Consider the following 23889-nt stretch of genomic DNA (forward strand, 5'->3'; position numbering starts at 1 on the left):
AAACTTGATTCCCGCGTTCATGATGAGCTTGACCGAAGTAGCTCTTGAGTGCCTTTGTCCTCGTCTTTCTCGACCTTTTCGTGAGTGCCTCTTTCTGCGCGATTATTTCACTCCAGAAAAGTTATGCAGCATCTCGCCCCTGTACAAGTTTCGCTGAAGGACTCCGTTGTCGTGAACGGCGGGGCGGCCTGCAGTCTGAGAGGTCAGCGACCGAAAACTGTACCTGCGAAGAGGGCGAGTGGTGGCGGCACCTGCTCCATTCCTTCGAGTTTTGTGAGAAGGCTTATGAAAGCTCTACATTCTATGAGAGTGGCGTCGTTGACATCAGAATGAGGTAATCTACCGAGACAGCCCTTTCTCCCCTTAAGTGCGAGAAAGAAATCAGCTTATCTGGCAACACTGCTTCAGTCGCCGAGGAGCTCGTCCTGCCATGGTCAACCAGGCACTTCCTTGGTGACTGTGTGGAGGCAGTGCCCTAGGTTCACGGCACTTAAGAAAGGCTTTGTGGTGACACAGGCAGGACAGGGCGGGGTGTGTTATGCGTTTAGTGGTTGTTTCGGAGTAGGCGGAGCGATGGCGTTCGTTGCGCTGGCCGGCAGAAAGGCGGTGTTTGGAGGATGGCCGTAAGGGGCGCAACAGACAGGACACGTACCCTCCATCCTCAGCGGCTACCTCAACACCGCGTTAGAAAACCTAAGGCCTTGCACCGTCGACTACGGTAAGTCCCTGGCCACGTTGGATTTGCAGGAGACCAGACGGTCGACCGGTGTCCGATTGTAGCAGTAGAGTAATGGCAGCTTGAGGTTCGGCGCGATAAACTCATGCCTGCCTCGCAATGCAGGGGAGAGCGAGGGCTTGGGCATGTACGACCCCGTGGGCCACGTCGACTTCTACCCGAACGGCGGCAAGTACATGCCCGGTTGCGACACGGCCAGCCGCATCTGGAAGATCTTCACTCACGGCATCTTCAAAGGTGCGTCTCACGCAAAGCTCATGGTTACACCGCCTTATCTCAGGGGCAAACTAGGCAGAGTACAGCGCACGAAACTAGGTATTATCTATTGCAGACACTCACCGTCTCACTCCTCTACGCAAACATTCGGACTCTGATATATCAAGCGACGTGTCGCTGCCATCGAGTTCCTTTTATCACAGTAACGTAAAAAAAAAAAGATAAAACAATGCACACCAAGCCATCCTTCCAACAGAACTAATCATCTTAAATGTATTTTTCTTAGCGTCGCGGTACATTTAAATATTCCTTTTTTTTTTCTTTCCGTGGTTGAAACAGGCGAGATTGTACATACCGACTTCATCGGTTTATTCGAAGCTAACATTAGTGCGCTTTTGCATCAATAGCTCTGCCTCTGATTATTTTCTGTTCCCTTACAGCTTTCTGTTGAACGTCTGCTTAGTATTTTTTTTTTTTCGTTAACCGTCGAATCACTCCCGTCTGCACTTTCGGCCGTTGTAGTAACTGTTAGTGCATATTTTCGACCTTGCCTCTTTCACGCAGCATTACCGGCTTTGCACTGTCTGTTCTGCTTGTTCCTATACAGTTATTGAACTTTATTGCATTTTATGCTGCTCTTTGACCTTCGTACTGTTTGCCTTGAATCCCACTTCTGTATGAGCCTGTAAAGGCTTACATCATCTATAAATAAATAATAAATAGTAACAGTACCTACGACGTCCCATATAAACGAGTACGCCACGGAAGAATGACCGAGACTGAAATGCTATTACAGCAACCGCATGATAGAACGACGTTAAGCTGCTGATGCGGATGTGTTAACCACAACGATTGCCATGCCTTCCCGTTGAGCTGTAGACGATTCCGGCAGGCGTGCCTTTGACGGTGGAAGTCTCCGCTGCAGGAGTCCGCGACGTAGTGAGCTGCAACCACCAGCGCGCCACAGACTACATGCTGGAGTCGATCACCGACCAGGGTTGCCTGCCTCTCGCCTACGAGTGCCCCTCCTTCGAGGCCTACACGCGGGGACAGTGCTCGGACTGCGGCCCCGACGGCGCCCGGTGCGCCGCCATGGGCGAACGGGCCGTGCAGTGGAGCCGCTTCAAGGGGCGGGAGCCGCGGCGCATGTACACCGTCACCGGCGCTCGAAGCAAATTCTGCGGTATACTCTCACACTGATAGTGCAGGCCTGTAGTGTTCGCATGCCACATCTTTTTAGTTCACTCTGTCACGTGAATCAAGGTACGGCTGGGGTGTTTCGGGGCAGGGATGCATTTCGCCGCTTTTCCGTGTGGGGCCAATCAGTGATAGACATTCTGTCTGGTCAGAGTGGCACATTTCAATGTCTTCATACGTGACTCCATACTGGAAAATCAGAGCTGCACGCTGCCATGGTGTTATGTGTGACATCACTCCCCTCTGACCAGTAAGCACGGCGCGTTGTCATGACCTCATGCATGACAAATCTCACCAATCAGCGTGACGCGTTCCACCTGGTGTGTTACAACGCCGACCGCGACGCCGAAGAAATGGGAGGCGTGGCATTAACAGCTTTCGCTGTCGAAGACCATCCATGTCCATACACTCCCACGTATAGAGTATTGGCTGCGGACATGGCCGCGGCTTTCAGAGGATAGGTCATTAACGTCATCTGGTGAGCATGGAGGATAAGGAAGATGAACGGAAAGAATGGACAAAAAGTTTGCGCACATAGACTTTATTTCCTCGATTTTCATTCAAATCTCTTCAAAATCTCTAAAACCTCTTTTTACGTATGAAACTGTTGAGATAAGTCTATGAATTTTTCTCCCTGTTTGGATCTCAACCAAACTCTGGCCAATACCCCACCGTGGGCATGTGTCACTGCTTCAGAGGCGACAACAACTGGGTCTTCTATGGGAACCTCCGTAACAAGAACAGAGGAAAAGCGCAGTAGAACTTTCCCCATTCGGAATCGGTGACAATGCATTTTCGCAGCATTAGCACCCAGTGTTTCGGGAGGCGGGTGAGGGAGTCTGCAAGTTGCTTGCAAATTGAACTTTCGAACAGGTCTTGATAACGCAGTGTAATGATCGTAATATGAGAGTCATGGTTGCTTCAACGCGGTTTCGCGGGTGACGAGCGCGAACTTAATTCCTCTGGGTTCACTGGGGCGGACGAGAAAATGTTGGAGTCTGTCTAAAGTGCGCCGACTCCGTCCTTCTTACAGCCGCGCCTGTGCTGAGGTCAATATACGGCTGCTCTGCACGTTCCCAGCCACAGCGCTCTAACACGGCTGCGCCTTTGGGAGTCCGGCTCATCCGGCATAGGCTTACGCTCACCTCCATAAGCCATGCATGAGCGCTGATGAAAGCCACGGATGGGCCTCTGTGAAATCCATCAGTGGCTCGTTATACTGTGCCCGTTTTAGCTAGCGCTGAATTTAGCAGCACCTTTTGCCGGGTAATTTCTCTTTCCGGGTTTCGGTGACAGTTACTAGACGTCGGAGTTCTCAGTGCTGATGGGCATGTGGCGTAGCAAGCAGCGACGGCGAATGTGCAGGGTGTGGCAAAGGATGAGCCGTCAATTTCTAAGTGGCCTTTTATTCAAAGCCTGAAAACTTAACCTTGCTTTTCGTTCACGCTTTTACAGTGCACCAGTATGCAGTCACCCTGACCACGGGTAAGAAGGTTGGTCCAGTGAGTGGAAGGGGCAGCGTATACCTCATCGACAGAGGACAAGGCGCCCAACAAATCAAGATCACCAATCGGTAGGAGTATGCAGTCTCGTTAAGTTACAATGCGCAGATAAGCGAATGATTTAACGAGGTTCGATAGGAAACCTTCTGTTCGCTGGCCGACGTTTCGACGAGACAACTTGCCTTCGTTGAAGCCCGACCGGCGAGAGACCCTCGTCTCGAACTGTCTGTCAGCGGACATGAGGCCTTGCTCAATCCGCCTTTTCCACAGGGTCGGTTTGCCCACGCGCGGGTCTCGAGCTCCACTGATAAAAAAGAAAGAAATACCTCCAGCTTCAACTACGAACGCGCAATTCATCTTAGGGACAGCGCAGGCGACAGCTGCCAAGCACAAGGTCATACAGAAAATTATCGGAGCTCTGGCACAAACATGCCACTTCGCAGCAGGAGCGGTAGGGCGTCGGTAGGGCGAACAGATCAGATCAGCTTATCCTCGATTAGAACTCAACACCGACGGCCCAGCAAAGCAACGTCATGAGCCAGTCAGGTTAAACACATGTTTTCTCATGTCTACTCGGTTGAACTACGTTAAAACCCTACCATTTTGTAATTTGGGAAATACTGCGTAAAACGGCAGTGATATTACGACTGAATGACATGTTGCTAAAATGGCAGTATTGACGCTAGCGCTACTGAAGACGACGACGTGAGGACATTAAGCGAAAAGGACGAAGTTCGCCACCATCGGACTCGGCACCGGACGTTCTTGGGAGCCTTCTAAACCGCCTTGAGCGTTAGCGCGTCTTACACCGACATGACATCTGGTGGAGGTGCGGGGTACATCTTTCATGTACCGGACGCCCCCATCAAGCCGCGATTCCAGCAGAAGTCGACCACCCCCGGTAGACACGCCCGTTCACCAGGGCAGCCTACGACTACAAGGCCTATCTCCCGAGTTCGGGCTGCTCCCTGACCACAAGTCAACAAGGAGTACCGGCGCTGCTGCAATGAATCCTCCAACATCAACTGCGCCCGTCCTTCTCCATCACCAACGGGATCCGCCGCGTTTCCACGGCCTACCTCATGAGGACGCCGAGGACTGGCTCGACCAGTTCGACCGGGTGACCACATTCAATTCTTGGGACGGGGACTCAAAGATGCGCCATGTCTATTTTGCTCTGGAAGTCTCTGCAAGGACATGGTACGTAAACCATGAATCTTGCCTGCAAACATGGGAGACATTCAAAGCAGAATTTCTCCAGGCGTTCACCAGTACGTTTCGCAAGGAGAAGGCCGACCTTCTTCTGCAGAATCGCATCCAACTTCCGAACGAAAGTGTAATGGTGTACGTGGAAGAGATGACACGCCTCTTCCATCGCGCAGACCCAAGCATGCCGGAGGAAAAGAAGGTGCGATTGCTGATGAAGGGTGTAAAGGAGCAGCTTTTCGCAGGCCTGGTTCGTAGTCCAGCCGCAACAGTAAACGAATTCGTCAAGGAAGCAATGTCCATTGAGAAATCACTCGACATGCGGGCACGACAGTACGAGCGCACTAACGTATCGATGCTCTGCACCCGTACTGAGGGAACCTCCATGACCTCAGGAGAATCGCTGCGTGAGGTCATTCGAGCCATTGTAAGGGAAGAGGTGGCGAAGGCTTTGCAGCACACCCCTGCTCAGCCGCAGATTGCGTCGTTTACAGATGTCATTCGCGAGGAGGTCGAACAAGCATTAGGTACGTCGCAGCTTCCGGCAGCCACTCCACCGCCGCCACAAACATTGAGTTATGCTGCCGCCGCAAGCCGTTTCCTTCCGGCCTCGACCCAACGATATGAAGCACCTACGCCAGACGCTCCTCAGCTTCCACCTTCCCAGTCGAACATTGTCCAGCGACCTAGGCGTCGCAGAACTGACGTCTGGAGAACCCCGGACCATCGACCGTTGTGCTACCATTGCGGGGCACCTGGGCACATCTGGCGCCGCTGTCCATATAAGGAGATGGGTCTTCGAGGGTACCCCTTCGGTGCTCCCCGTCCGCTGCCTGGAGAGCGACCAAGGGAGATCGCAGATTACATCTCCCATGCGGACTCCGGCCAGCGTCGCATCTCGCGATCACCATCTCCGCGCCGCTACAGTTCTCCGGGACCCAGCGACCAGGGCCAGTCTAGAAGTCCCCGTAGGGGAAACTAGACGCGGCAGCCTCTGGAGGTGCGGCTGCTCGACGACAAGAACAAGACCCTCCAACGCCGCCAGACACATCGCCAATGCCGTGCAACACACCGTCCTCGACGACCCACGAACGACAGCATGTTAAGACAAGCCGACAACCCGCCGCACTTCTTCGTAACAACGACGCTTCTCTTCGACGCCGCATCCCTTCGACGCACCAAAGCCGCGATCGGGCTCCTCGACAGTACCGCAAGACGCCACCACCGGCCGATTTAGACGTTTCAGTAGACGGCACAGCCGTAACTGCTTTAGTTGACACTGGTGCCGATTATTCTGTGCTCAGTAGACAATTCGCCGCTGTGCTCAAAAAGGTTATGACAGCTTGGGACGGCCCGCAGTTACGTACCGCTGGGGGACATTTGATTACGCCGATAGGAATGTGCACGGCTAGGGTCACGGTGCAATAGGGCAAACGTTCCCTGCAAGGTTTGTTGTCCTCGCTGATTGCTCTCGTGATGTTCTCCTGGGTATGGACTTCCTAACGGACAACGGAGCCATCATCGACCTGCAGTCCCAGTCCGTCCAGTTTTCGACAGAGAATGCCATTGACACCACAGATGCCTTCCCGTCGGCGCTCCATATTCTTGACGAGCAAGTGACCGTGCCTCCCCGCTCCAGTATACTGGTGACTATCGGTTCGCATACCATTCGAGACACTGAAGGTATAGTCGAGAGTAAACAACTTTTGCTTCTCGACCGCGGTATTGCAGTACCACATTTGCGTCGTCTCCGCGAGTCGGCAGGACACACCTTGCTACACATCGGACTATTACGGACGACACGACGCCACCACTGCGACAGTCACCCTACCGTGTTTCCTCTAGAGAACGCACCGCCATCAGCACGCAAGTAAAGGAAATGCTTGATAACGACGTCATTCGACCGTCTCGGAGCCCCTGGGCCGCACCTGTCGTGCTCGTAAAGAAAAAGGACGGAACATTGCGGTTCTGCGTTGATTACCGGCGACTGAATAACATTACTAAAAAGGACGTTTACCCTTTGCCCAGAATCGACGACGCTTTGGATCGTTTATGCAACGCCAAGTATTTCTCCTCCATGGATTTGAAGTCTGGGTACTGGCAAATAGAGGTAGACGAGAGGGACCGCGAGAAGACGGCATTCATCACTCCAGACGGGTTGTCCGAGTTCCAGGTCATGCCATTTGGTCTTTGCTCCGCCCCAGCGACCTTTCAGAGGCTTATGGACACAGTACTCGTGGACCTGAAATGGCACACTTGCCTCGTATACCTGGACGATGTGATCGTATTCGCCCCAACTTTTGACGAGCACCTTCGTCGCCTCGAGGCGGTGCTGCAGGCCATAAAATCCTCTGGACTCACTCTAAAAGCCGAGAAGTGTCACTTCGGTTACGAGGAGTTGAAGTTTTTGGGTCACCTCGTGAACCAAGAAGGGGTCCTTCCGGACCCTGAAAAAACCGTCGCCATCGCGAATTTCCCGCCGCCACGCGATCAGAAAGAAGTTCGGCGTTTCCTTGGACTATGTGCGCATTATCACCGCTTTGTGAAAAACTTCTCTAAAATCGCTGCGCCCCTTACTTACCTGACCAAGGTCGATGTCCAATTCCAGTGGGAAGCGCCGCAACAACAGGCGTTCCTAGAGCTTCAACGCCGCTTACAGTCACCACCCATTCTGGCGCACTTTGATGAATATGCTGACACTGAGGTACACACCGACGCCAGCAATGTCGGTTTGGGTGCAGTCCTAGTTCAGGTCCAGAAAAATCAACATCGTGTAATTGCCTACGCAAGTCGTGCACTGTCTAAGGCCGAGGCAAACTACTCTTCCACCGAAAAAGAATGCCTCGCCATCGTGTGGGCAATTTCCAAGTTTCGACCATACCTTTACGGTCGACCTTTCAAAGTAGTGACCGACCATCACGCACTTTGTTGGCTGGCCAACATAAAGGATCCTTCAGGGCGCCTTGCACGATGGAGTCTCCGACTGCAGGAATACGACATTTCTGTAACCTACAAATCCGGCCACAAACACTTGGACGCCGACTGCCTTTCCCGTGCCCCTGCACAACCAGCTCCTGACGACGCTGCGGACGACGACGCCTTTGTGACCGCCCTAAACTCTACCGACTTTGCTGAACAACAACGCGCCGACCCGGACCTTCGAGACGTCATTGATTATCTTGAAGGTGCCAGTGGCAGAGTACCTGCCGCCTTCCGGCGAGCTTTGTCTTCCCTCTGCCTCCGTGACGGCGTACTCTACAAAAAGAACTTTTCTTCTAATAGTCGCGAGTACTTGCTCGTCATGCCCGAGAACCTACGCGTCGAAATTTTGAATGCCTGCCACGACGAACCTGCTTCCGGCCACCTTGGCGTCACTAGAACGCAAGCCAAGATTCGCGAAAAATACTACTGGCCTCGCCTTGGACATGACGTTACGCATTACGTTCGCTCTTGCCGTGACTGTCAGCGCCGCAAGGTTCCTCCTGCCAAGCCCGCCGGCTTCCTCAAGCCCATTGACCCGCCGTCCCGACCATTCCAACAAATCGGGATGGACTTGCTCGGCCCGTTCCCCATATAAAACTCCGGAAAGCGGTGGATAATTGTCGCCACAGACTATCTCACGCGTTACGCGGAGACAGCCGCTCTTTCGAGTGGAACCGCTATCGATGTGGCCAAATTTTTTGTGCTTCAGATCGTCCTGCGCCACGGCGCACCCCGGGTTCTCATTACTGACCGAGGAGCTGCCTTTACTGCTGAGCTCATGCAGCATATCCTTGCTTTCAGCCACACGAGCCACCGCAGGTCGACCTCATACCACCTCCAGACGAACGGCTTGACCGAACGTCTGAACAAGACTCTCGCGGATATGCTTTCGATGTACGTGGACGTGGAGCACAAAACGTGGGATGAAGTCCTGCCTTATGTCACGTTCGCCTATAATACCGCCGTCCAGGAAACAACCAACATGACACCGTTCAGTCTCGTCTATGGACGACAGGTGACCACAACACTCGACGCTATGCTTCCCCACGTCGACGACCACCCAAATGCCGACGTTGCCCACTTTTTACAGCGCGCCGAGGATGCTCGTCAACTAGCCCGGGTGCGAATTCGCGCTCAGCAGGACCAAGATGCCCGACGGTACAACCTGCGGAGACGGGTGGTCGAATATTTCCCAGGCGACCTTGTCTGGGTTTGGTCAGCAATTCGACGTCGCGGACTGAGCGACAAGCTCTTACGTCGTTACTTCGGCCCCTACCAAGTCCTGCGGCGCATCGGCGATCTCAACTATGAAGTCATTCCTGATCAAACACCACGCTCACGACGCGACGCGCGCCCCGGGGTGGTCCACGTCGTTCACCTGAAACCGTACCACGCAAGGACACTGTGACACTCCCTCTGACGCTAGTTTCCTTTAGCATCGGGACGATGCTTTTCGAACGGGGGGGCTAATGACGCTAGCGCTACTGAAGACGACGACGTGAGGACATTAAGCGAAAAAAACGAAGTTCGCCACCATCGGACTCGGCACCGGACGTTCTTGGGAGCCTTCTAAACCGCCTTGAGCGTTAGCGCGTCTTACACCGACGTGACAGTATTACGTATGCTCAAAGACCGATGTGCAACAAAACGACAGGAATTATTCCACAGTTCCACAGTTTTATAGCCACGCTTTCTCATACCAAGAAATAGAGAAATCACAATCGCTACTATGGAGCTTGAGGTATCAGGAGTGAATATGCGCATCAAGCATGCACATAGAGGATTCCTCAATATGACAGAAAGTGGACTGAGGTTGAAAGGAACCTTGCCCGCTCCACTAAATCCTGAATATGACAGTAAAATATGACAGCACAGTTTTCCACCCACAGTCTTACACTGGGCAGAAATCGCTGCAAGACGCCTTGACGAAGCATGAATCCGACCGCCTCCTAGTTGGAAATGTAAGGGACTGCGTCGAAGCTGAGAGGCGTGCAAAATGCATCTCAGAGCTTCAAACCTTGAAAATTTGCCATTTGCCAGTGTGCATTTATCAAGAGTGACAAAACAGCTAAATGTGATGAACAGGAATTTTTCAGTTATTCTTGGCAGCCGTGCACGGCGCAGCATCCCGAATGTATTTCAGTACTCTGTACTTGCACATGGTGTATTTTGCAGCCCAGTTTCTATCGCTCCCCCCCCCCCCCCCCCCTCTCTTTCCTTCTGTCTGCCCTTTTTCTCACGCTAGCCGCAGCTCAGGTGCTTCAGGTTTCGATGGCAGATGGCGCGGCTGGCAACATCTTTTTGCTTCCATTGTTATTTTTATTAAAAAAAAACAGCCACTGACAACAACAGCCGCCCCTCATGACTAGCCTCCACCTCGAGGGCTCTTCCCTCTGTTTCGCGCAGCTGTCGAAGCATATGACAGCCCTCGCATATGAACCCGCTTCTCACACAAATCGAGCACTCATAGAGAGACTTGACGACGCAAAGAGGAGTGCGTCTCGCGCGCACTCCGCGCACTGCGCCGCCATTGGCCGGAGTACCACAACCAACTCCCAGAGTGCATCGCGGCAGCGGTGGCGTAGCGCAACCGCTGGCCAAGTCGGTCTGTTGAGTCTCGGGCGCTTTCTTTCCTCAGGCCAACGAGCTTCGGTCCGGAACGAAACTACACGTTCCTGGTGACGACGCGGATCCCGATAAGCGAAAACAGCGAACTGCTCGTCGAGTACAAGAGTACCCAAGCACTGTTCCTCTACAACATTCCTCTTCTTCGAGTGTCCGTCCGACCGATGACGTCACCATTGACGGAGAAGTAAGTACAGCGGGCCCGTCAGCCATAATACAAAACTAGTGACGTCACTGCTCAGCAATATTTAGTGGGCATCGTGCCCGACCCATAGCGAACCAGTTGCGATATATCGGAATAAAAACCCAAGCACGGCCTGCGGCGGCCAATATTTAGCAATGAGCAGACAGCACCGCCGCGTATGGCGACTTTCGTTTCTTCGCTCTAACCGAGTTCCGGTCATTACAGAGCGACCAAGTTTCGATAGTAAACTTCTGATATTCTAGACGTGCCTGTACTTTTGAAAATCGACCTTTCCCCATGCAAAAATGGCCTGCGATCGTCTATGCAAAACTTGACGGTAATTGTGTCCGTCTGTGGCCTTTTATGATCATCTACACATACCAAAGGAAGCGATTATTGCCAGCTATTGAAAACTCTCTGCCACTAAAGCTATAGTTTCGGAACCGTAACACTGTTACAGGTAGAGACGGCCATACGAAAGGCTATAGTTGTGTGGGACATTTACCTATAGCCGGCCACAGCATATTTTTTTTATGAGAGGCCTAGCAAAAATAATGTAATGCGGGGGGTATGACCAAGTAAAGATGCAGGCAGAATAAAACTCCTGACTGTGCTTGCACAGTTCCTACATAAGCCCGTATGTCTTTCTTCAGAACTTTGTATTCTCAAGCTAAATGAAGAATTAGGCTGTCGTATGTAATTTTCAATTATTTGTTGCAGTTATTCGCAATAGTACCGTTAACTATTGCACGGTAAACTATGCCGTGCCTTCGATTCTTCAAATTGACCCTTGATGCCGACAAACACCTTTCTTGTTCACATTTACTTCCTAAACGCTATCACTGGCATTAACGATTACTGTTCAGTTGTGTTCTTGGGATTATGGAAAAAGAGTGTGGAAGATGGGTATAAGTGGCGGGTGAGAGAAATCAGAAGAAAATTTCGAGCAAAAAGCAAGCAAGTACCACGCGCTGACCTTTGACCCCTTCTATATTGATGCACAGAATATAGGCAAACGAAACGGCAAGAAGGCGTTATCGGGGCCAGATGAGACAAACAATCTACAATTGGGAACCGAAGCCTGCCTGGATTCCTACACAAGCCAAGGGAACATGCACTGTGGCTGTGACAGAACCCCAGAAGTCGATACCGACGCCAGTGGCAATGCATGTATGTGCTGTCCTCTCGCACCGACAATCTGGCCACGAGCGCGTGATGTCTTACGTCAGCCGCCCCCTGTCGACATCGAGGTGTAATTGTTCCATCACTGAGCGTGAGCGTTTGACGTTGTTGTTGGCTGCAGTCGGGAAATTTCGCCTGCCTTTGTACGGCCGTCCTTTTACGCTCTTCACGGACCGCCATGACCTCTTCACTAAGAGATCATACTGGCCGTTTTGTCGCTGCGCTTACAAGGGCAGGATTACAAGGTTCTCTTCGAGTCAGGTTGTTTGCATAAAGATGCTGATTGTCTTTCCCGTCACCCGACGTTGCTGGTCGTGACAGCTACGCCGGCTTGTTCCCACTCCCTGCCTTTCTTCACCTTGAACCAGAACAGCTCCGCTCTGTTATTGATCGCCTCACATCCACCTCCATACAGCCGTTTGGTTTGTCGTTTGAGATGACACCGCCGTAACACACCGACCCATACTCCTGACCACTGTGTGCGAGCATCTGCGCATACTTGTCCTTGAATAGCTCCAAGATATTCCGGCTGCTGGAAATACCCCGATTCTCCTGGCCCTACGTACCGCTGATGCCTGCGACCAGTGCCAGCGCAGGAAAAGACCTCTGCCGGCGGGCCTTCTCCAGCCACCCCAACCTTTTTTTTTCTCGTGTCAGATTAGACTTACCAGGTCCGCTCTGGCGATAAATGGATTGACTACGCTGCCCACGATGCATTCGATCCCCGCCAGTAGCGCTACTGACGTCGCCAATTTTCCCCTTCACGGCCTCATTTTATGCCGCCGTGCTCCGGGCCACCTTGATCCTCACCGACCGCTGTTGTCGACGACATTCTCCCTTCCTACTCCGACCACCACCTACCTGCGAACTCTTACGGAGCGCCTCGATATAACCTCTCCGGGCCATCGTGACTTGGACACCGCGCTTGCACACCTTCGCCTATTACTCCTCTCGTCATGACATCACACGCTGCTCACCTGGTTACTTTTTGTAGCCGACGTTACACCTGGTCACACTGCTGCCTCTCACTGGTGCTCGCCCATACGAATATGCCCTTTGCCGACCACGCCCGCCCGCTCCCGACTCCCTGCATCACAGTAAGGCCAATACGACCGCCGGCTCCGCATTGCCGCCCTCTCAAGTGGTTCTGCATGCTCTTTCTCGGCGCGTGAGAAAGCTGCTATTCCAGCTCGTACCGTGCGGTGCGTCAGGTCACTCCGGTGACACCCCTCTCTGGACACGCCGCTTAACGTGATAATGTGCACCTATCGCACCTCGACCCCTCTAGGTTCTAGGTTTACGCCCCAAAGCGACTCAGGCTTTTAGGGACGTCGTAGTGGAGGGCTTCGGATAATTTCGACCACCTGGGATTCTTTAACGTGCGCTGACATCGCACATTTGACGCTCCTCTGGCATTTCGCCTCCATCCAAATGCGACCGCCGCGGCCGGGATCGAGCTCGCGCTTTTAGGGTCAGAGCAGCCGAGCACCGCAAGCACCACGGCAGCCCCGCCAGTCTCTGCGCTCCGAAGCCCTTAAGTCAACAGCGCGAAGGTGACGTGGGCCATGGACCATATTTGCGGAAGTGAACGAATTGCGATGTCTCTCTTCTCCGCTCATTGCTTTGTGTTCCTCTCCTTAAATGCAACCTGGGCCCGTGAAGATATTTCACGAAGTTGCGGGGAGGTTCTTTCGGCTTGATGCTGTCCGTTTTCGTCGTCGGTGTGCGTTCTGTTGTGCAGCTAAGGAGCTCCCAATCCACTGCCGTGCACGGAGCTTTCAACGGTTTCCAGGGAGGAGGAACACCCGTCTTATCTGTGGAGATATCGCCGTAGTTGCGGTATTCGTAGGCATATGGTAATAAAAGCAATATTCGTTTCTACCACTACGCATCCTTCAACCTTAATCGCGCCCTTGAGTAAGGATATAGGACCCAGAAAAAAGCGTAATGCCGCCAGTTGTCCCCCGGCGGCGCCTAGAGGACGAAGAAGTGAGGGACTCGCGTGCGCTCGCAGCTGGTTCTCTGCTTCTCTGCTTGCGGCCTGTGCCTAGCCCCTTTGAATCCGGTTCTATTTGTGACATCCGTGGTGGAGGTGCTGGGTAAATCGCCCTGGGATATGTCGCAGACCCCTCCTAACACAGAGGAACCCAGACCTCTCCCTGTCGACACGCCAGTGCATCGGGTCAATCGCCGAAATCTAGGATTGTCCCCCGAGCATGGGCTATTGGAGACTACCTCGGCGCCTGGCCGGCTGCCTCCTGAGCTCAGGCCATTTGACTCTACCTCGGCGCCTGCCCCTCGACCAGTTATGCAAGGCGCCGCGTACTACACTGTCCAGAACCCACGCCTACCAAAATCCTTTTACGGGACTCAGCTGGAGGACGTGGAAGATTGGCTGCTCCAGTTTGAACGTGTCGCCGCATTTAACCAATGGGATGACGCCACCAAGCTGAGGAACGTTTTCTTCAGCTTGCAGGGCGGTGCTCGTACGTGGTACGAAAACCGTGAGGACACTCTTTTATCATGGCATGAGTTCCGACGTCAACTGCTCGCCGCCTACGTCAACGCTGATCGTCGGGAGCGAGCTGAACGCGCCCTGTAATCCCGCATGCAAATGCCCAACGAAACGGTTACGACGTACGTCGAAGACATGACGCGTGTCTTCCGACGGGCTGACCCAGCCATGTCGGAAGCCAAAAAGCTGTGCCACCTAATGCGTGGTGTGAAAGAACAGCTTTTCGCCGGCCTCGCGCGCAGCCCCCCAAGCACTGTTGCCGAGTTTCTAGCCGAGGCTGTCACGATGGAGCAGGTCCTCCGGCAGCGTTCCACCGCGTACGACCGGCCAGTCCTTGCTGCTTGTGTTACGGAGTCTCTCCCGGCGTTCAGCAGCAATGCCGACTTCCTCCGTGACATGATCCGCGCTGTCGTCCGTGAAGAGCTAGAGAAGATCTGTGGTACGTCGCAGCCAACGGCCAGCTCCCTTATGGGCGTTATCCGCGAAGAGGTGCAGCAAGCTATCAGGCCTCCGTTACTACGCGGAGAACCACAGCCCATCCAGAATGACTACTACCGCCCGACGTACGCTGAAGCTCTGCGATGCCCTGCCCCAAATCCAGTGGCATTTCCACAGCCCATCCAGACAGACTACTGCCGCCCGACATATGCTGACGCTCTACGACGCCCTGCCCCAAATCCAGCGTCATCTGTTCAAACCCCTCACGACGTCCCGCTACCCTCCGTGCAGCAAGTGCAGCACATCCCGAGTGATCGACGTTCCTGCGCAGAGCGGACGTCCGGCGTGGCCCTGACCGACGGCGTTTGTGTTTCCATTGTGAGGAGCCCGGTCACCTGTTCCGCCGGTGCCCATATCGACAGCTTGGCCTGCAGGGTTTTTCCTCCGATGCGCCAAGACCCCGGTCTTGCCGAAGGCCCCCTGAGATTGAGGAATCCGTGACCCAGCAACCCCTGTGGTCCATGGCGCGCCGTCAGTCCCGGTCACCGTCACCTCGCCGGTCATCATTTTCACCGAATCCGCAGAAAGGCAAATCCGCACAGCACTCTGATAACCCAAAGCTTATCAACATGTATTTCGAAATTATTTGTTGCTTCGTCATTGGCTCTAGTCCCACTGATGGTGAATAGGACAGAACAAAAATATACGAGACGAACTAACCAGTCATGAACAAGGTCATTGAGAGGAAAGAGATACAAACGCCAATTGAGGATGAAATGGTAGCCAAAGCATAAATCTAAAAATATTATATAGCAGCTATAACTAGACGAAGACAATTCCCCTCTCACAATATTTAAGGATTCACAACAAGCCTACAAGAACACCATGGATAGAGGCGTTCCCATGATAGCAGGCAGCATGTCTAACGAGCAAGACGGTAAAAATGTGCGAATTCAGTGCGATTCCAGGTCAGACGGATATATGCCTAGAAACGAAGTAGCAAACTCGCTGGTCTGCGCTGGTACCCAGCGGGCTCCAAGAATTCCCAGCGAGTGGAACGGAGTCAACGCTACAGTCTCATGTTCCTTCTCTATGTGTCTTTGATATCTCTCGCTGTTTGTTCATAACGAACTAGTGATGAACAGGGCGGGCGAACCCCAGTCGTCTTCCTTTTTCTTCCTGTAGGTAAACTGTTACGCCAGTGCCAGAATGATTTCCTAAGTGCTCAACTGAATGAAACTCTTAAAGTGCCAGCATGCAAAATACGATGTCAGGCCACACTAGGTTAGGCCCTATTTTAAAGCAGAAATGATGCGAAACGAAAGTTAGCATTATCCTGCGAGCTTTACTCGCTTTCATTTTTCTCCCTTTCAGCGAAGCAAAGGACAAGACGTTTCACAGGTGTCCATCGTGGGATCCCAAGGGCGTCGCACCGTACGTTCGGGTGACATTAAAGAAATGTTAACGCGGCCCGGAAACACACTCTTAGTTGACTGTTTTGCCTGTTGATCGCGTACAGTGAGTTACAATGGTGCTATTAGCGTCGGTAATACCGCGTATATTCCTTTTTTTATATTTTAATGCCCTCCCAAAAACAAATTCATGGCTCTGATGGTGTCCCCACACAGTGGCGGGTTTCAATGTGACATCACCCGGCGCGAGCTCTATGATTGGACAAACAGTAAATATACTGCAAATTGTGTGATTAAATAGAGACACATTTTGTCACCTGTCTGCGTTTTCTATTAAATCAACAAAAACAACTTGTTTGTCTTAGATAAAAGCCCTGCAAAGCAAGTAAAATAAAAATACACCACCAGGGGCTCCGGCATGGAAACGACGCTGTCAGACTCAGCAAGAACAAGTTGCAGAGAGCAGGCAACCATGGAGTGCGAACTTCGGCGACGTGCCCTGGCAGGCTGTTTTGATTGGTTGCGCCAGGTGCCGTCATTGGGAGAGCGAAATAGGAATGGGAAGCCCCGCCAAAATCGAGTTGAGGGCAGCGTTTTGTTTGCTTGTATTTTGAAATTTCTTCATTGAATAACTCCCGTTCCTGTGCATCGATTCCTGTAATTCTTTTTAAGTCAGCATCTCTCTGACATAAAGAAGCCACCTGAAGTATAGCCGGTATCCCCCCAAGCAGTGTTTCGCAGCCCCTTTCGGTTACTGAGCGCATGGCGATGGCTTGTCTGTGCTGCCACGTAAAGTAGTGGGCGAGATAGGAGGGCGGATGTATCTGAAAAAATCCCGGGTGGACATGAAAGATGGCGCCAGTTCGAGCATCGCTGCCGTGTGTGTAAGTAATGATCGTGGCGGTTTCACGCGTGACCGCAATTCGAACGGCGTCGGCGACGTTTGCGATCTGCTTCCCAGCCACGCACGTCAGGGTCTTCCAGCAGCCGACGCGTGCCCATACGGGCACGTTTACAACGATACTCTCCAGATTGCTCGTGCGAGTAGAGTTTTTAGGGCGGGCCATCGGAGGTACCTCGGCTGAAAAAGAGCGGCCCATCTTCGACTCTTCAACAGCCTACACATCTCCCCTCGCCTGAGTGCAGCGTATATTCGCTGCTGGTCACGTGACCGTGCTCTGGAAATGGACTGATCTTCGTGCGTGGCTGCGCAAGCAGCTAGGAGTGTAAAACCGGAGGCAGACCCCCCCCCCCCCCCCCCCCCCCCCCCCTCCCGAGAGCAAAGTTAAGTTCGCCGCTGCTTTACCGCGCACGAACTCCCAGTGAAAACGGAGCTGCATGAAAACCGAGCACAGAAATGCCGGTGTCACCACCACTGGTCGCTAGTAAACTGCGGCGCTTAGACTCACTGCACAGACCCCGGAGGACAGGCTATCCGTTGAAAAGCGGGGAAGCGGGGAGTCGTTTTCGGCGCAGACGTCGCCAGTTGGAGTCGGGTGCCGGAAAGTATTTTACAGACGATTTTCACCGCCATAAACGACATTTTTGCTGCAGGAAAAAGAACAACGTAGCCAAAAAGAGGCACGGGATAGGTCTTTACTAAAATTGGCTAGCTTAGTAGTGCTGTTTGAGGAACTGATTGGTATTCAATGGGATGTTTCCTTGAATACTGTTTTTTTTTTTTTGTGTTGCACTGACACAAGGAAACCAGTTTCTTGAATACTTACGCAAATGCTTCGGCGTGGCTTTCATCGAAACCCTAAGGGGGGGGGGGGGGTGGGGGGGGGGGGGGGGGGGGGGGGGGGGGCGTACATATAGATAATATGCGAAGGAAACTGAACCGAGTTAACGGTGGCCTGTGCCGTCATAGACACACTCTGCCAGCGGAGGTAAAGGTCCTTATGTATAACCTGTATTTACTCCCGATTATTAGCTACTGCCGAACTGTGTGCGGTGCAACAGCAAAACAAAACACACAGAAGCCATTAGCTGGACATCAGATTAACTCCGAATCTACCATGGAATTGCCATACGCACCCGTGCCTGAAGCAGTTTCGTTTTCGAAAACCGAGACCCAGGGATAGATAAATGCACGCTGTCGCCGGAAGTTTACAACATGAATAACCAACTCGCCCAGCAATTCTAAACGACGAGACCAGCGCCAGCCGTTTGTGTGTCTTCTCGGTGCCCGTTGGTTCGCCGCCTTCGCATTACTTTCACGACAGGAGGAAAGAAGAGCGCTTGGGGAAAGCGACGCCCGGCCACACAAAGTGCTACCGATCAACTTTTTGCCCCTGTACTAAAAGAGGGTGCACTGCAAGAAAGAGGAAATGCAGATGGGCACTATCGGGGTCAGATAAGAAAAAAAAATGCACATTTGGCACTTGCCTGGATTTCTCTATTCACTCCAGAAATATGCGCCCACTGCCTTTGGGAGATTTCGTAGGGTTGCCGAGTGGCTCTCCCAATGCTTTCATTCGACGACCTCCTGCTCTCCAGCAAGCGTTGCTCGCTGCCCCAGTTCTACAAACTATTATCGAGTGCACAACTTCGGAAGCGGCGTCTAAGAAAGAGAAATTGTTACTTTTTTCCTGGAGGTATGCTTATAGTTAACATGTCATAGCTCATCATCATCAGCCTGACTACGCCCACTGCAGGGCAAAAACCTCTCCCATGTCTCTCCAATTAACCCTGTCCTTTGCCAGTTGCTGCCACTATATCCCCGCAAATTTCTTAATCTCATCCGCTTATTTATATTTCTGCCGCCCCCTGCTACGCTCGCCTTCTCTTGGAATCCACTCTGCTACCCTTAAGGACCAACAGTTATTTCGCCTTCGCATTACATGCCCTGCTCAAGCCCACTTCTTCCTCTTGATTTCAACTAGGATGTCATTAACCCGTGTTTGTTCCCTCACCCACTCCGCCCGCTTCCGACCACTTAACGTTACACCTATCATTTTTTCTTTCCATAGCTCGCTGCGTTGTCCTTAAATCTTAGCCTCCCAGTCTCTCCCCCATAGGTGAGTACCAGTAAGGTACAGCTGTTGTATACTTTTCTCTTGGGGGATATTGGCAAACTGCCATTCATGGTCTAAGAGAATCTCCCATATGCGCTCCACCCCATTTTTATTCTTCTAGTTATTTCCCTCGCATGATCCGGATCACCTCTCATTAGCTGCCCAAAATAGACACATTCTCTTACTACTTCCAGCTCCGCGCCATCAACTGCGAACTGCTGTTCTCTTGCTAGACTGTTGAATATTACTTTGGTTTTCTGATATCATAGCTGATGTGTTTGCAAGTTCAAAAAAGTTGCTACCATGACGTAACATTTTAATTTTTTTTAGCCCAAAATGAAAAGGGGCGGATAGAAGCTGTGTCTTGCTCTTTATGGAAGGCGTATTGGTGACCCTGCCGTGTACACTCGGGTGACCACATTCCAGGGTGGGTGGTGTAGGCACGGCAGCGTCGAATGCCTATGTGGCGTACTACTGACACGTGACCACCCTGCGGAAGGAAAGCCTTAACTGCTGTTGCGCACCAGGACATGCGAGACGAGTGTAAGATAACGCTTTCTACGGTCGCTAAAATAACCTGCAATTTCGAACTGCCGAAGAAATAAATCGTTCGGGGATTGCGGTACGAACATCTGTGCGGAGATCCGCAATGAAATTTCTGCGAAGATCGGCAGGGATATCTGCACGGGTTCATGGTTGAAAAACAGCGCACAAAAGACTAGAGACAAGAGTAAAGGCAACGACAGGACAAGCGCTGAACTCACAACTAAGGCTTTATTGCGAAAACCTGGGTATATAAGGAAGGCATAATCATGAAAACAAAATTGAACAAACAAAACTATGACAATGATAAAACTAGCATGCGCCCGAAGCCCAAAATCTGCCAAGAAACGTGATCTCGTTATCACTTAAAGCAACCGAAGGTTTGCTAACGCAGCCCCGTTGCTGCGAAATTGGTGAAAACCAGATCTGGTTTTCACTGAACGCGGTCGGTTCGATGCGAGTGTTGTTGACATCGCCAAAGTGTTTAAAGAGTGCAGGTCTGGATTGCTGTTCACTTTCGAGTTGCCCGTAAGCTATGAACAACAGTATTTAGATTTGCAACTGCGGTTCGCCCTTGAACACGTCTGCTGGAAATACAACCCAAGGTCTGTAAAGCCGTTGCTGAGTTCTCAATCGGGGCACTCGAAATTGGTGAAGAATTGCATTGTAAGTTCTTGCCTGAGGTATGCATTGATAAAATCCTGCCACCACGGTGTTGTTGACAGTTTCCGATCACAACTCATGAGGATAAAGAATGCCGGCTACCAAGATGCAATGGTGAAAGAGGCTTGCTCAGATTACTTAAGTGCTTCAAGCAACAGATGGCCCTGAATGCACCACTCAACAGTCCGGAAAAAGAAAAGAAAAGCACCTCAGTTGTGCCATATTTGCACCAGGTCTCCCACGGACTGAAAAATGTAGGAAAAAGGTTCAACGTTGATGTATTGCTGTCTGCTCCTGTCAAGCTTAAACAAGTGTGTGCTGCGACAGAAAGGAAGAAAGTGTCGAAAAAGAAAAAAGGTTGCGGTGTCGCGCACACGGATCCGTTCGTCAACTGCCGCACGTGTGTCGTCTACAGCTTTCCCCTTTCCTGCGGAGCCCGCTACATCGGACAGACCGGCCGTTGCTCGAACAAGCGTTTGCAAGAACACAATAACAATTTAGATAAAGGCAATGGCCAATCTTATCTTGTTACTCATTGTAAGGGGTGCGCAGTGATGAAAAACAAGAAGAAAAAGTGCACTGCTTTGTTAAGTCAAGCAAAGGTGTTGTATTCTCACACAGAGATCAAGCCACGCGGGAAGTAGCAGAAGCATACTTCATCGCAACGGAGCAACGGGGCTGAATTAGCAAACCTTCGGTTGCTTTAAGTGATAACGAGATCACGTTCCTTGGCAGATTTTGGGCTTCGGGCGCACGCTAGTATTATCATTGCCCTAGTTTTGTTTGTTTAATTTTGTTTTCATGTATTATGCCTTCCTTATATACCCAGGTTTTCGCAATAAAGCCTTAGTTGTGAGTTCAGCGCTTGTCCTGTCGTTGCCTTTACTCTTGTCTCTAGTCTTTTGTGCGCTGTTTTTCAACCATGAACCCATACCAACTCGCCCAACTCAACGTTCCACTAACTGCACGGGTACTGGTGCGCGTTAAGATCGCACTATGGTGAAGTTGTTGACGAAGCAATTCTTGCACACATGGTATATAGTCGGCTGAGTGTTGTCACGGGGTTCGGCTGCTATGCACGAGATCGCGTGAACGGATCCCAGCTGCGGCAGCTTTGTTTCAGCGCCGCTGGCGAAACGCAAAAGACGCCCGCGCACCGTGCGATTATGTCACAGAAATGAAGGAAATGAAGCCGCAGCTGTGCTCTACGGCGCTACTTTCTCTCTCTTCCTGCTTTCGCTACTTATGCCGTGTTTGTGTATAAGCTCGGTTAAGTTGTCCGACTAGTTTGTGGCAATTTTCCTACTCACTTCTTGTCTTCATAAAACATTTCCATTTCCACAGATAGCAAGTGAGCGCAGTCACTGAACATGAAAGAGCAAAACTTTTTACGCAGATTTGTAATTACACCACGAAAAGGCTCCGTGTCTTATCGCTGCCTAAGCCGACCGAAGAAGCGAAGTGGGTGCATAGCTGATCAAGGGTGGTGCCATCTCATTTGGTTGATTTTGTCCCCATCAAAAGAATAGACCCTCAAAAAGTACACGGCCCAAGGAGAGTTGCGTCTGCAATGTGTGGGAAGCTGGCTGGGGGGCGTGGCGGTGGAGAGTCATCGCTTGTGCTGGAGGCTTTCCACAGCGCTGCCATCTTTCGAACTAAAAGTGCACACTTGAATGCAAGGTCCGCTTGTCACACCAACAAGCCCAAACAGCGACGTCAATCACTCCCACTCCTTTTTTTCGCAGAAGAGACACAGGTGTCCAGCGTGCGACCTCGCAGGTATAGCAGAGTGCGTTCTAGAAGTGTTAAGCGTCGGTGGTGGCTTGTTAAATGAAAGGGAGGAAACAGAGGGGGTGACGGCCGCTGAAGCTTCCATATTTCTGGCAGGAACGTGACCGTCCCAAAGTGAACGGGTTAGCGATGGACCCTCGTCTGTTCGTATACGAGAGGAATGTCCAGAGGCTCTCAAAGAGAGAGTGAGCCTGGGGGTTCAGTTGCAATGTTAGTGCGACCGGTGTGTGATTGGACCGTGCCGAGCTTTCATTGACATTCAGTAATTAGCGCCATCATTTGGCCGCCAGCAGAAACGCTGCGTAACTCAAATGAGGATAGTTTGAAATTGTAATTTTGAGGAAACCACCGAGACATGTTCATTATATTGTCCGACTTCTCCCCTCAAAATGTGGCCCTACAAAACGTTTACTGTGCCTAACTGTGCCTAACTAGGAGTCACGATTACCCTCGGCGCTGTGGTTAGACAAAGTTTAGCTATTTCGACTAGTTACGTACACTGGAGGGGTTGTTCTGCCTGCATGCTTTGCGAAAGCGCATGTATTACGGCGCCATGTTAGCAAACTTGTTGGGCCGCAGCGGCGAGTGTGATCGTGGTTTCGAAATTCTAAAAACTGATTTGGCTACTGTTAAGCACCCGCTACAAATCTCTAATTGCAATCAGTAGCCTAACTGTTATTGTTAAAAAGTTAATTATCAGAAGTTAGTAGAGCGGCTAACTAGTTAACATTATTTACCTGTTTTCTGATGTGTGCCAACGCAGGTGTTACTGTGCCGCAGAAGCCGCCTTCATACCAGAAAGTGCCTATTCTCAGAAATTTTGGTTCACCTTCACTGAAACACCTGGCATATGAATCACCCTGCTTGGTCTACGCGTAAGTTTGCACTGACGAGGGGAAGTGCGGATGCGCATTTGTCGTCTTGAGACAGTCCCCCAGACACGGTCGAGAAAGCACCTACCTAAGCTTTCCAGAACGCCTCCAAACCGATGGAAGGCGCTTCTCTGCAGAAAGCGAGGTCCAGGGGCAGAGGCTCTTTTTTTTTGCTTCGCTTGTGCGGCAGAGCACAATGTGTCCGACGTCGATTGCAGCAGCACAAGTCCGCTCACTCGACGATAGCCTGACAGGGTGCCATATTCGAGTTACTCACTTGGCGTCCTGTAATCAGCAGCTAGACTGCTGGCGAAAGCGAAATGAAGCGCAGTTTCGACACGGTGCGTCCGGGACTGACAACAGTGTCGCATAGCAGTGCACCGCCGTCACAACAAGACGGTTCTTGGAAAACAACGTGTGCTGCAGCCTCTGTTCAAAACTGATTGGCGTCTATTGTACCAAAGTGCGCAAATATTTCTGCTTCTTTTTATTTCAATCGCTTCTGCCAATTTTTCAAATTCGTTTTTTTTTTGTAATGGCAATGCGAGGAAAGGACCTACCGCATATCGAACCCCGAACCTCCCGCATGCGAGGACTGCCACTTGTTTATTAATTTTGCCATTATTACTACTATTACAGTATATAGGGGTACCTCTTCAGCTCTTCGGCCCGCGGTTGTGGCTTCAGGGAGAAGCCCTGCCCCATTTCGGTGCAGAGATACAGGCGCCAGATTTGCAGCTCTGTTCAGGGCAATGCGATTCAGGGAGCAGGCAAGCAAAACAAAGTCCATGTTTTTCGAGACAAAAAG

At 51.6% G+C, this 23889-nt stretch overlaps 1 protein-coding gene across 2 annotated transcripts in view; it reads left to right on the plus strand.

Annotated features, from left to right (window-relative positions):
* The window catches only part of LOC149365252 (pancreatic lipase-related protein 2-like), a 35312-nt gene extending 18801 nt beyond the window's left edge, over nt 1-16511 (plus strand). The window contains exons 6-10 of one of the 2 annotated variants that reach the window (XM_089541291.1): nt 842-973; nt 1878-2135; nt 3605-3722; nt 10478-10651; nt 16158-16511. In XM_089541291.1, the coding sequence (XP_089397417.1) occupies nt 842-973; nt 1878-2135; nt 3605-3722; nt 10478-10651; nt 16158-16248 (773 nt within the window). In that variant the 3' untranslated portion in view covers nt 16249-16511. The remainder of the gene's footprint in view (nt 1-841; nt 974-1877; nt 2136-3604; nt 3723-10477; nt 10652-16157) is intronic. The other variant, XM_089541295.1, reaches the window with a different exon arrangement.
* The last annotated feature ends 7378 nt before the right edge of the window (nt 16512-23889 follow it).

The sequence above is a fragment of the Amblyomma mixtum genome, chromosome 1 (assembly GCF_055824585.1).
Source record: "Amblyomma mixtum isolate Tamu chromosome 1, ASM5582458v1, whole genome shotgun sequence".
In the NCBI taxonomy this organism is placed as follows: Eukaryota; Metazoa; Arthropoda; class Arachnida; order Ixodida; family Ixodidae; genus Amblyomma; species Amblyomma mixtum.